The 14026-nt window shown below is 36.4% G+C and overlaps 1 protein-coding gene across 4 annotated transcripts in view; it reads right to left on the minus strand.

Moving 5' to 3' along the window:
- Positions 1-14026, minus strand: part of FAM214A (family with sequence similarity 214 member A) — an 86199-nt gene that overhangs the window by 23465 nt on the left and 48708 nt on the right. For all 4 annotated transcript variants that reach the window (XR_005381667.1, XM_038580456.1, XM_038580455.1 and 1 more), the window contains 2 exons: positions 1624-1808; positions 153-355 (listed from right to left, as the gene is read on the minus strand). Coding sequence is in view for 3 of the 4 variants with exons in the window: in XM_038580456.1 (XP_038436384.1) it covers positions 153-355; positions 1624-1808 (388 nt within the window). In the remaining variant the exon portion in view is untranslated. Of the gene's footprint in view, positions 1-152; positions 356-1623; positions 1809-14026 lie in introns of those variants that run through there.

The raw sequence follows: 14026 nt of genomic DNA on the forward strand, positions 1-14026 counted from the left end.
TACTAGTGTTACTTCAAGTCACACAAGTATGAAATGTTTAAATTTTACTACATAAATAGAAGAATTCAATGACATGATAGATTATTAAAATAATTTATAGAAAGCAATGGAAAACCTGATCTACCAACAACTTATAACTCTGTGCAACTTACTGTCGAGGAACTGGCTCCAATATCCATCTTTCTAATAATAATGCATCTTGCTTAATTGCAGGATCATTAAGATCAATCCCTTCTGTGGTGGGTCCATCATCACTGTAGCAGCAGTCTGGTAGTAGCATCACTTCCACCATGATTGGAAGGTTGTTCTTCCACAACAATGAGACCTCAGACCTAGTTCTTCTGGCTTGGCGACACTTGAGAGAAAATGAATATAAGCAAAATGTCTTGATGGGCCAAAAATTTCATGTTTAAATTTTAAAATTATAATTGTAAAACAGACAACTCTATGACAAATGAGTTATCAATTGCAGAGCTTTGCTTAGGCTTGTCTATTTAGATTTCATCATTAAATAATGGGTTAACACTAGTGAGTTCTAGAGTGTGAGATGTAGCACTAAACATTTGTGATGCAAATTTTCTTGGAGGGATATTTTTGCTCTATTTTGCAGAAAAATAACTGCCACAACACAAATCTGACAGGCCTTGAGATGGCCCAGCCTAATATGTAAATTATATCATCATTACAGAAGAAAGATTCATTCTAAGTGGAAAGCAAAATATTAAAAATTAATTTTCATTAAATGATCAAAATAGATAAGATTTAAAAAGTGTAAAATTTGAGGCACCTGGGTGGCTCAGTGACTAAGCATCTGCCTTTGACTTAAGTCATGATCCTGGGGTTCTGGGACCAAGCCTGCATTGGGCTCCCTGCTCAGCAGGGAGTCTGCTTCTTTGTCTCCCTCTGCTCCTCCCCTTCTCTCATGCTCACTCTCTCTCAAATAAATAAAGAAAATCTAAAAAAAAAAAAAAAAAAAAAAAAGAAGTGTAAAGGGATGTCTGGGTGGCTCAGCAGTTGAGCCATCTACCTTTGGCCCAGGGCGTGATCCTGGAGTCCCAGGATCAAATCCATATCAGGCTCCCTGCTCTCTCTGTGTCTCTCATGAATAAATAAAATCGCAAAAAAAAAAAAAAAAAGTATAAAATTTAAGACTATATTTAAGAAACAAACTATTGAGAAAAATCCTTATAACAAATTTTACTACCTACCAAAATAAATATTTTTAAACATTATATGATAGTAAAAAATATCTTGACATAGGAAAAAAGAAAGGACTATCAGAGAGAAATTGGCTAATGTGAGGAAAATAATCATGAAGATAATTCTACTAAATAAACACAAAGTCAATAGTAACAATAATTTTAAATCTGGCACGGGAGAAGGCAGGTATGAAATTGGTCGTCAACCTGCAAGCTGATCTACAAAGGCACCTGCTGTGCTTTCAAGAGCATTAAGATCAAGATTATTAGCCATGGTCCAGAATTAGGATTTTTTTCATTATAGTTTTAACCGATTTTATATTTAAATGTCAACATTATAATTACCACGTACCAAAGATGATGACCGAATTTAAACCAGTTGACATAAAAGATAAATAAAAAATACTCAACACATAATTCTTACCTGAGCCAGCTTGTCACTGCATTCATGTTTGGTAGTTGCTGGGTAACAGGACTGTGCTGGAGGGCAATGGAAACTTTCTGTGCGACCTTTTACAGAACATTCTGGTGTTCGTCCTTCTGTTATTAACAAGGCCAAAGAGACCAAGAACTCCTCTGCATCATATTCAAAATATTCATCTAAAGTATCTGGTACGTAAAAAAAGAAAAAGAGTCTCCAATGTAATGTATTCTTGATAAGAGCTCACCTTTTACGTCAAAAATATCTAATATCACAATCCATATTCAAGTATATTTACTAACAAAGAGGGAAAGGGAAATAAAAATGAGGCAATTAAAATACAGTAAACTCTTGATTCACAAGTTATACAGGGTAAGGAGAGGATGGATTATTCCAAATTTCAGTTAAGACAAAGATGGTTAAAATTACAGCACAAAATTGTTTCTATGTGAACTTCAATTCAAATGTGTAAGAATTCAGGAATACACTTATAATCCTATAGATATTTAGATTTTTGGATGTCAAGTGCAACAGTTTTCATATGTAAAATCCCACCAATAACCAAAAGATTAAAAAGTCTTGTGTCACATTTTTAGCTAAGATGCTTTATTATTATTGTCAAACATTGAAGATGTAAATTCAAATGCATGTTTCTCCCCTCTCCCTTGCTCCTTTCTTATCTATCTAGTTCCTTGTTCTCACAACCCCAGTTCTGTGCTGTGGACATTCAGAGTTATGGAGTCCTTCTCTGCCTATGCTATACCACAGTATTAATTTCAAAAAGAGTAATGCTGTAATTATCCACCAGGCGATGCAGACACAAATTACAACATATAAAGTGTGTTTTTTTGGTTACTGTACAGTTGAGAACAATTTAATCTGTAGCTGTTTTTACTTACTTGCAGTAACTTTTAAATTTCTCATAAATGCTCCAAGTTTGCAAACAAAACACAGTTAAATTTCAAAAGTGTTAACCTGCTACACAGGTTGAACATGTGTGCAAATGCACAAACACAAAATTCAATTTGTTGTGCAATCCAAGTAAACAACATATAACTTAAGTACTTACTACACTTATTCGGTGACGGGGATACAGAGTTGTACTGCATATAGCTCCTGGTTGCAAAAGGTTTTTGATTCACAAATGAGTTAAAAGCCAATAGGAGGGCAGCCCAGGTGGCTCAACAGTGTAGTGCGGCCTTCACCCCAGGGCGTGAGCCTGGAGACTGGGGATGGAGTCCCACATCGGGCTTCCTGCATGGAGCCTGCTTCTCCCTCTGCCTGTGTCTCTGCCTTTCTCTCTCTCTCTCTCTCTCTCTCTGTCTCTCATGAATAAATAAATAAAATCTAAAAAAAAAACAAAAAACAACAAAAACAAAAAATAAAAGCAAATAGGATACTACAGCATGTGATAAATTCCAATGTTGTTTGGATAACAGTGGTAAAATTTTGCAAAAGAGGTTGGCATTGAAATCAACAAAAAGCAGAATCAGACCTATAAATACAGAGAACAAATTGACTGTTCTCAGAAGGGGTTGGGGGATTGGCAAAATGGGTGAAGGGGAGTGGGGATACAGGCTTCCAGTTATGGAATAAGTCACAGGAATAAAAGTCTCAACACAGGGAATATAGTCAATAATACTGTAATAGTGTTGTATGGTGACAGATGGTAGCTATACTTGTGATGAGCATAGCATAAACTGAATTGCTATGTTGTACATATGAAACTAATATAACATTGTATGTCAACTATACTGAAAAAAAAAAAAGAGGTAGGCACTGAGCAGAAGCAGGAGTTAGAAAATGGAGCTTGAGTAGAAAATTTGTATAGAGAAAGCAAGGAAAAGAAACTGGAGTCAGATGTGAATAGCCTTGAAGGGTATGATGAAGAATGCTTATTTCTAGCTTTAGGAAGGCTTTAAGGAAAAGAAGCAGCCTTAAAAGCTAACTTTATTGAGCTGGTATTTAAAAACCATTCAGAAAAATGTCCCTAAAATGTCCATGTGCAACACATAAAACAACAGCCAACACTTAGTAATATTGTCAGGCATTGCTAGTTCTAAGTACTTTCTATACATTAACTAATTTAATCCACAGAACAGCTCCAAAGGTGAGAAGTGTTAGCACCATTTTGCAGATAACTGAAGCATAGAAAAGTAACTTTCTCAAGATCATCCAGCTAGTAAGTAGCAAAGTCGGAATTTGAATCTACAGAGTCTAGCTCCAGAATCTAGGTCCTTAACCACCCCATACTTGCTTTCTTTCATTGCAACTATAAATATTGCTATGATATATCTTAACATATGTTTGTAAAATAATATATATGCTATATTTTAGTAACACATTTTAGAACATTTATTGTATAGAATTACAGACAATCCTTGATCAACTTATGATTTTTTGACTTGACAATGGTGTGAAAGTGATATATATTCAGTAGAAACCTTACTCTGAATTTTGAACTTTTCCCAGGCTAGCAATGTGGTAGGATATTCTTTTGTGATGCTGGGCAGCTGCAGTGAGCTCCAGCTCCCAGTCAGCCATATGATGGAGGGGGTAAACAACCAATACACTTACAACCATTCTGTACCCGTACAACCATCCTATTTCTCACTTTTAGTACAGTATTCAATAAATTTTACAACATATTCAACACTTTATTATAAAATAGGCTTCGTGTTAGATGACTTTCCCCAGATGCAGGCTAATGTCCTAAGCACATTCAAAGCAGGCTAGGCTAAGCTATTTTGTTTGCTAGCTAAGGAGTAATAAGTGCTTTTTTCACTTAAGATATTTTCAATTTACAATAGGTTTATCAGGACATAACCACTGGAAGTCAAGGAAGATCTGTAGTTTTCAGGAATAGGACTCTAATTTACAATAATGTGCAAACAAGAGAGTAGTCTTAGCTTTCAACTTTCCTCAAGAAATCAATTAGATGGGGGATCCCTGGGTGGCTCAGAGGTTTGGCACCTGCCTTTGGCCCAGGGCGTGATCCTGGAGTCTCAGGATTGAGACCCACGTCAGGCTCCCTGCATGGAGCCTGCTTCTCCCTCTGCCTGTGTCTCTGCCTCTCTCTCTCTCTCTCTCTCCCTCTCTCCCTCTCTGTCTTTCATGAATAAATAAGTAAAAATCTTTAAATAAAAAAAAAAAGAAACCAATTAAGATTAAAAATCAAGGGTCTCCTGTGGTGTCCTTCAGATGGAAGCAAAAGATGTAAAAGATTCTACTCAATCCCCTTCTCTGTTGGTTCTGTGGATTTTCGAGGCTATTTAAGACTTGTCATGGGCTACATGGCATGATTTTGGCTCCTGGGAGATTTCTCTGGGCTCATCCTGTTTCTTCCCCTAAACTTGTCAGGTAATCCTGAAAAGCTAAGAATTGTGGTAGAGCAGTGGCTCCTAATCTATGGAATGCTGAGTGACGACGCCAAGATGACAGCTACTCCATGTGAATAACAAGGATGGTGGACAACCTAAGTAGTAAGTCTCATCTTTATGTGCTACTACTTAAAAAAAAGATCTGTAGTTCATCTGACCTGCTAAGTTTTTTCTTAAGAAAGGGGAAAGGGTGTGGATCCCTGGGTGGCTCAGTGGTTTAGCGCCTGCCTTTGGCCCAGGGCGTGATCCTGGAGTCCCAGGATTGAGTCCCATATCAGGCTCCCTGCATGGAGCCTGCTTCTCCCTCTGCCTGTGTCTCTGCCCCGCTCTCTCTCTTTCTCTCTCTCTCTCTCTCTCTCTCTCTCTGTCTCATGAATAAGTAAATAAAATCTTAAAAAAAAAAAAAAAAAGAAAAGAAAGAAAAGGGAAAGGGCACAAGAGTAGGGAGTATAAGAGTGTTATCCTTATGCCTGCCAAACTATATTTATCACTACAGTCCCAGCAGAGAATGGCTTACACAGTAGGAATCATCAAGTTGATAAAAACTAAACTATTGTGAAAAGTACTTTTGAATAACACAGCATTTGCTAAAACTTGGTTGAGTTAAGTCATCATCTCCTCAGATGGTAAGGTAAAAAAATTCCAGGGGTGCCTGGCTGGTACAATTGGTAGAGCATATAACTCTTGATCTTGGGGGCATGAGTTCAAGCCCCACAATTGGGGGTAGAGCTTACTTTAAAAAAACCATAAAAAGCAAAAAAAAAAAGCTCTCCAAAATCATGACTGGAGTCTATAATCCTTTGGATAACTAACTGAGCTAGCCAGAGTATTAAATATTTAAATGAAAAATTTGAGGGATCCCTGGGTGGCGCAGCGGTTTGGCGCCTGCCTTTGGCCTGGGGCGTGATCCTGGAGACCCAGGATCGAATCCCACGTCGGGCTCCCGGTGCATGGAGCCTGCTTCTCCCTCTGCCTGTGTCTCTGCCTCTCTCTCTCTCTCTATCATAAATAAAAATTAAAAAAAAAAAAAAGAAAAATTTGAAACAAAGATTAGAGATGACAGTAGTTACCTATTAGTTATCTATACAAATATTACATAAGAATTACAAGGGGGCAGCCCCAGTGGCTCAGCGGTTTAGGGCTGCCTTCAGCCCAGGGCGTGATCCTGGAGACCTGAGATGGAGTCTCATGTCAGGCTCCCTGCATGGAGCCTGCTTCTCCCTCTGCCTGTGTATCTGCCTCTCTCTCTCTCTCTCTCTCTCTCTCTCTCTGCGTGTGTCTCTCATGAATAAATAAGTAAACAAATCTTAAAAAAAAATTACAAGGAATAGCAGGGATTATACAGTGGTATTATAAAAACTAAAATACTACCTAAATGCATGTGGACTATGTGATGACAGTCTTTAGGAATTTCTCAGGAAAAATTTATGGGTGTCTGAATTTTAAGAAATGAGAATACTAAATCATGGTAGCCATTAGAAAAGTTGTATAGTTAAAATTTCTATAATGTCAATCTCTAAAACACCAGACAGCAGAGTTTACCATAAGGAATATGAATAGTAAATGACAAATTTGTTATGCTAATGAAAATTCTATAGATATAACCTAATATTTTGAGGACACAGATTATTCCAGATATAAATTATTATCTTAGGGCTTCTGAAAACAATTTGCTTTTACAAAAAGTATTTCATATCTAGACAAATATGGACTGTTGGGGCTTACTAATAGTTTTAGAAGAAACAATTTTAGAAGAAATAATTTATTTGATGTAAAGCATAACATTGAAGAAAACAAAGCATTTATAAATTTTCAAGGTTATAAAGGATGTATCTTTGAAGACTGGTGATTAATGACTCAAAACATAGTTGTAGAGTCCTACCTCTAAGACTTCAATAAGGATTATGACTACATCCCAGTCTGTCTGGGAGCTATGCTGCTCTTGTAGTGGCCTGCACTTCTGGCTCTAGAGTTTAACCATGTTTTTTAAAGTTCCCCATCTGTTCAACAAAAGAGATAAACAATTTGGCCACTGGGAAAACTCTGATCAGAGTGATCCATAGATAAAATGGACTAACTCACATGAGAAGTAAATTCTTTATCATCACCAGTGGTATTCAAGGACAGATTCATAGACACATGCCAGGGGTGGGGGGTGGGGGTTGGAGGGATTTAGATTATCAAGTGGTAGCTCAGTTAGATTTGCAAGAGTTCTTTCCATTCAGAGAGTCTATGAATCTCTGTTATTCAGAAGTTGCTCAAAAACAAAACAAAACAAAACAAAACAAACAAACAAAAAAACCCAGGAGAGAGGCCAAAACCACTATCTCCTTTTCAAGAGACCCTAACTAGGAGCCCATCTGAACCAGTACTCATCACATAGTCATTTAGAACAAAAACCCAGTATGGCTCAAAGCTACTTCAAGACTCTGTCTAGATGTAATGGAAGAAGAATGTCTTACACATCACTGGGCTGTTGTATATGCTGTTCAGTTTACTTTGAAAGCCTGACAAGGTAGTAGAAAGATTCCATGTTTTTCATGGCATGGAATACAATAACAAGAGAAGTAGAACAACCTGGGAGGTGCTGTAAAAATAATGTCCCTGGGGCGCCTGGGTGGCTCAGTCGGTTAAGTGTCTGCCTTTGGCTCAGGTCGTGATCTCAGAGTCCTGGGACTGAGCTCAGCATGGAGCTCCTTGCTCAGCGGGGAGCCTGCTTCTCCCTCTGCCCCTCATCCCGCTTGTCCTCACTCTCTCTTTCTCAAATAAATAAATAAAATAAATAATAAAACATAAAATTTTATTGGATTTAAACTTCCTTTTTAACCTCAAGTTAGGCTCCTATATTTTTTAAAATATTTTATTTGTTTATTTTATACCTGAATTACTACAATAGTATCCTAGCTATGGTTTAGGACTCTAAGTCCCTTTTTACTCACTTTGTACCCTAGTCCAATTAATCTTCCTGAAAAGCCATTCTATTACATGCTTCTCAGCTCAAAGCTTTCTGTGTTTATTTTACTGGCTACCCAACTGCCTGTTGATCCCAAAGTGAATTCTTTAAGTTTGACATTAGGGCCAGAACCACCATACCTGGCTGTGCCCCGCCAGATTCTGAAGTGAATGCTGCCCCTTGGAGATATACAGTGAGGTGACCCTACTTCAGACTCCACCTATGGAGTCTTCATTGTCTCCACTTTTGCTTGTTCATCTCTTTTACTGCTCCTCACATAGTCTCTGTTCCAGCCAAATTGCTCCCTATACCATATTCTACTCATTTCCCTCCTTGTGCCACTGTTGCTTTTTTTTAACCTATAAAACATGGCTTCTTTTTCTCATTTCCAACAAGTCTGAGATTTCTGAAGAGTTTCCCGATTCCCAATTTTTGTCCACAAAAGAGTCCTTCCTAACTCACTTTCACACTGATCTTTCACAGATTTTATACTCTTCCCCAGAATTTACATCTAGGCTATGAATGGTTACTTCAGAGTCCTAGAGCACAGTCCCAAGCTCATGAATTTTACCTCCACATGGCTAAGTTTCACTGTGTTCTATGAACAGACTGTACTGCTAACTTCAGCCAACCTTTGCCCAGACATGGGGCACTTATCACAAATGTGGTCATGAAAAAGGAAAGGATAGTTTAGTGCAAATCAACTTTCAGGAATAACTCAGCATTATATTAGCCCAGCCATTTCTTTATAATAATATTTTTAATATTTCATGGATGAATATCTCCTAATGGATTAAAATCTATATACACCAAAAGGGTTTTGGTATCTCATCTATATGTTCCAATCTCAAAGGTATGTGTTGTATGGCTCTGTTTTGAGTGAGAATTGTAAAGGTTCTTAGAAATCATGTAGCCTAATCTACCTTACTTCCAGATGAAGAAAATAAGACACAAAGATGCCATCTTTCTTGTTCAGAGCTGTATACTATTGGAAATTAGAATCCAGTTTTCTTCAAGTGCAACTTGATTTACAAACCATAAGAAGTCTTTAAGCAGAGAATAAAAAGCAAAGCTGACTTTAGTGACTAGAGCAAAGAATAGCGGCTGTCACGATAAACAAGCAATTTCCCATGTGCACTATTATTTTATTAATATTATTTACACATAAATATTTTCACTTACAGAATAATTTCTTCACATACAAAAATATTGTTATTAAGCAACAATAAAACATAAAATGATTTTTTAAAAGTCCTCAGTACTCTATTAATAAAAAGGCAAGTGATCTATAAAGAAACTTATAATGGACTTACTTTTAAAAGCAACTTTCTGGACATGTGTGTGGCTTGATTTCAACCAAATATTTTTGCTATACATCTACATAATACAATAATCACCATAGTGCAAAATTATAATTAAAGCATTGCAATATTCTGAAGTGTCATCTGGAAAACTAAGTCATATATATGTTTTTATAATAATCTATCTTTTCAAAAGTTGGCCATATGTTTTGTCACATAATCCAAGCATCAAATTAAACAAAGATGATTACCAACATCTTGAGTTGTGAAGTATTTTATCAAGTGCTTCTTCCTTTTAATTCTTATGATGAAGCATAGACTAATAGTTAAGAGCATGAACTCTGAGGTCAAGCAACCAGTTCTACTACTTGCTAGTTGTTTGGCTTTCTACAAGTTATATAGCCCCTCTTTGCCTCAGTTTTTCTATTAAATGGGGATGATGATAGTATCAACCTTCAGAAAGTACTTACAAGAAATAAGTAATTTGTTATAATTTTTAGAATATTACATAACACATAGTGATCACTATGGCAGTGTTTGCTAAATTTAAGATAAATACAAATACAATGACACAGGTCTTCCTTTCATTTTAAAGATGTGAAAACTAATTTTGTAAAATCATTTGCCTAAAGTCACATATATATTATCACAAAGTAGAGAATTATCTCTAAAAATCTGCTTACTGCTACCAATAGTTCTTAATTCTCAGTTACAGAAGTTCATATTTATTTTTCATTTCACACAAAAATGACTGAAGAGTCTAACCTACCAACTCAGACAGACATATCTTGAACGATTCCTGGTACTAAATGAATTTGGACTACTCCTTTCCTGACTTGTGTCTTCCCTGTTTAAAGTTCTTTCAATTTAGATATTATGGAAAGGTCTAGATTATGCACTTCTAGAAAGAGCAAGAAGATATCCCACCTAGAAACATTATTCTTATACTGTTTAGCAAAACTGTACAATTACATCTGCTTATAAATAAAGTGTCTCAATGTACTACTGTCTGCATTTAAAAACAGACAAAGGCATCCTGAAACGACCATTCTGGGAAGAATGCAGAGTAGTAGCCATGTAAAATGGTTAAGTCAAGTTAGAATTCACAGGAAGGCAATGGGACGCCTAGGTGACTCAGTGGTTGAGCGTCTGCCTTTGGCTCAGGGCATGATCCCAGAATCCTCCCCTCGAGGAGCCTGCTTCTCCCTCTGCCTGTGTCTCTGCCTCTCTCTCTGTGTCTGTCTCTCTGGTATGTATCTCTTCCCATGAAAACACTCTGAATCCTATTTTTTGCCACTGATACATAAGGGGCTTCCACCCAGGTGTATTTCCTCTATATTTATTATATGATACGAATTGCTACATGCGATGGTCACCCAAACTAAACCTGACACTTTCACAGTTGCAAAAGAAAAACTCTGAATGAGTTTTGAAAGCACCAAAGAGGGAAGAGAAGCAGGAATTAAAAGGCTTAACAAAAAAATACACTGTTACAAGCAGCATATTCTCTAATGGAGAAGTTGAAAATCTACCAACTTCTTTCTAGTTCCTGATTTCAGTTCAATTTCAACTTAGGTGGGAAGCAAATGCAGAAAAAAATCCGCTTATAAGCTTCATGCATTCCCACTGCAATTCTCACACTACTACGATGGCTGTATATCTCTAGACCATAAGCTCTACATCTGTAGGAGCCAAATATAATATAGTCATCATTCTATTACCAGTGCCTAGGACAGTGCCTGCCATATAGGAGATGCTCAATAAATCTATAAGCAAAATAAAAAAGTGTTTAAGTGTAGCTATTAGCATTTGTAGATCAACAAGATCTATGTTGAAGTATGACAAGCTCTGAAGAATTCAGATATTATAGGAAAGGTAAACTCAAATGATAAGCCCTACAACAAATGGCAGGTTGAAGGTGGTTAGGAATATCAAGAAACGTATGAGAAGTTCTTTCAGTTCTATTTTAACTTCAATTTACGTTTTTTGAAAATCTAACTTATTCACACTAGAATTATAATAAAGAGTTGTTAATTGCCTCTCCCACCACTAAAATTATTATACTTATATATGTTCCTGGACCTTAGTAGTCACTTTTCAAGATAATTTACTTAATTAATTACAACTTGATACCCACTTCTACCATCTGATAGTGTCCTCTCTAAAATACTGAGAGCAGGTAACTTTGAGGGGCAGGTCTCACAGACTTCACACTAAATCTCACAGAAACCAAAGGAAAGGCCGTGGTTCTCTAATCATAAATCCTCTACACTTAATAATTAGCACAACCAGTATAACCAATGGAAATGAACAAAAGGCAGGCTTAGGGATTTGACATGTGAAAATTAGGGTATTTCAATTATTTTCAATGCTTTAAAATGTTTTTCAAATTTTTCTAATGCTACTGCTCATGTCTGTAGACATTTGACTTACAGGAACTAGTATTTTGAAAATTTTATATACATACAAAAGTATTTTGAAAATTTTATATACATACAAAAACTGATAATTGTGAACAAATCCAACATAAGATATTCACTTAATCATTCTTAGGTATTTTAAGTTTAATAGTATTTTTTTTTAAGATTTTAATTTATTTATTTAAGAGAGAGAGGGAGAGCACAAGCAGGGGCAGCAGCAGAGTGAGCACTAGAGGGAGAGGGAGAAGCAGACTCCTAGCTCAGCAGGGAGCCCAATGTAGGGCTCGATCCTAGGCCTCTGGGGAATCATGATCTGAACTGAAGGTAGACACTTAACCGGCTGAGCCAGCCAGGTACCCCAAGTTTAATAGTATTTTATAGAGCACTTTGAACTTTTTGGAACAGAATCTAAATAGTGTTTTTTTAAAAAGTTATTTATTTATTTGATACAGAGATAAAGAGAGCACAATTGGGGACAGAGGTAGAGGAAGAAGCAGGTTGCCTGCTGAGGGACTTGATCCCAGGAGGCTGGCTTGATCATGACCTGAGCCTATGCTTAACCGACTAAGCTACTCAGGCACCCCAGGATCTAAATAATGTTAAAAGCTGAATATTTCTAGTTTCTAGACTAAAAATTACCTTTAAAAATTCTGAAATGTGAGGTATGACAGGCCTTGTGTACCCAGAACTCAGGCCACACTTAGTTTCTTTTTTTTTTTTTTTCACACTTAGTTTCAATGTTCTCTAAGTTAATTACAGCCAAGTAATAAAATAAGTAGTAACCGTTTTTCCATCTTTGCAAATATTGCATAATATAAAACAGCAATAACTTACCAAATTGAATTTACCATAGTCATTTACTATAGCAATTAATAATAAAATGTTTTATAGTTTTTAAAAACACTATGATACATTATAGCAAAACCTTAAAAAGGCATACATTTTATATCATTTAAACTGCTCAGATTGTAATAGATTAAAAGCCTATATGACCAAAAAAATGGCCTTTATTAGCATTTACATATCTTCCATTAAAATAAAATTTTTTAAAGATTTTATCTATAAAAAAAAGATTTTATTTATTTATTCATGAGAGAGAGAGAGAGAGAGAGGCAGAGACACAGGCAGGAGAAGCAGGCTCCATGCAGGGAGCCCGACGTGGGACTCGATCTCAGGACTCCAGGATCACACCCTGGGCTGAAGGCGGCGCTAAACTGCTGAGCCACCCGGGCTGCCCTCCATTAAAATAATTTTAACTAAAAATGCTACAAAGGCATAAAATAAAATAAACAACTTTTTATAGTAATAAAACAATTAGCAAATTCATAAAAAGCTCAATGTAATTTGTGCAACTTTGTGTTGGCTTTTCCCCTCCAATTGTTAATAAAGATATTTTCTAGGCCACAAAAGAGTAGAGTTCATCAGAGGCTAAGGAAGGTAAAACTTTTATACCATACAACTCTGAAAGGCAATTCTCTTCCCTGAGGACTATAATGGGCAGTCATAACAGATATTTCCTTTCCTTCTTCAATTGCAATTTCCAATTACACAAAGCCTCTAGCTTATAAGTGCCATCTATATTCCCCTCCTGGCTCCTTACTAACTTCACTGTAGTCATTTGTGAGGAGATAAGGGTATTTTTAAGAAACAAACAGAATAAGATAATTAAGATTTGGAATCAAAATACAGAGGAAAAAATAAGAGGAAAGGAATAAAAGGAAACAAAATATATGAGGTGGAAATAACAAGAAAAATAAGAAGGGAGAAAATCTAAAAGAAGAATAAGGAAAACAGTAAGAGTAGAGCTAGAGGAAATTGAACAAATAAAGGGGGAGAAAACTTCTAAGGAAAGCCAATACTCTGTTTCCTAATTGTTCCTCAGACTCTTTTCCCAAACTCCCATCTTTCAAATACTCCAAAGTGGATAAATTGTGGTATATGCATAACAGGACACAATATAACAGTGGACATAAAGTCAAGAACGAGTGATACCTACCAAGTTATAGAAGACTATAACTAGGATGAGTCTATTTACATAAAAGTTTAAAATACAAGTAAAATTAAACAAGATACCTGGCGATTACATACAAATGTGATAAAAGTATAAAGAAGTACAAGGGAATAATTAACACAAAATTCAAAACAGTGGATATTTCAAGTATGAATGGTGGAGCTATAGATGAACAAGGCACACAGTTATCATCACATAAGAGACTGATGAGCTTGTATAGTCACTATGTGAGAAATTGTAACATACATACTCTTTATGTACTCTTTGTACTTAGAAGCAGGCTCCTCGCAGGGAGCCCGATGTAGAACTCAATCCCGGATCCCGGGATCATGCCCTGAGCC

The sequence above is a fragment of the Canis lupus genome, chromosome 30 (assembly GCF_011100685.1).
Source record: "Canis lupus familiaris isolate Mischka breed German Shepherd chromosome 30, alternate assembly UU_Cfam_GSD_1.0, whole genome shotgun sequence".
NCBI classification, from domain to species: Eukaryota; Metazoa; Chordata; class Mammalia; order Carnivora; family Canidae; genus Canis; species Canis lupus.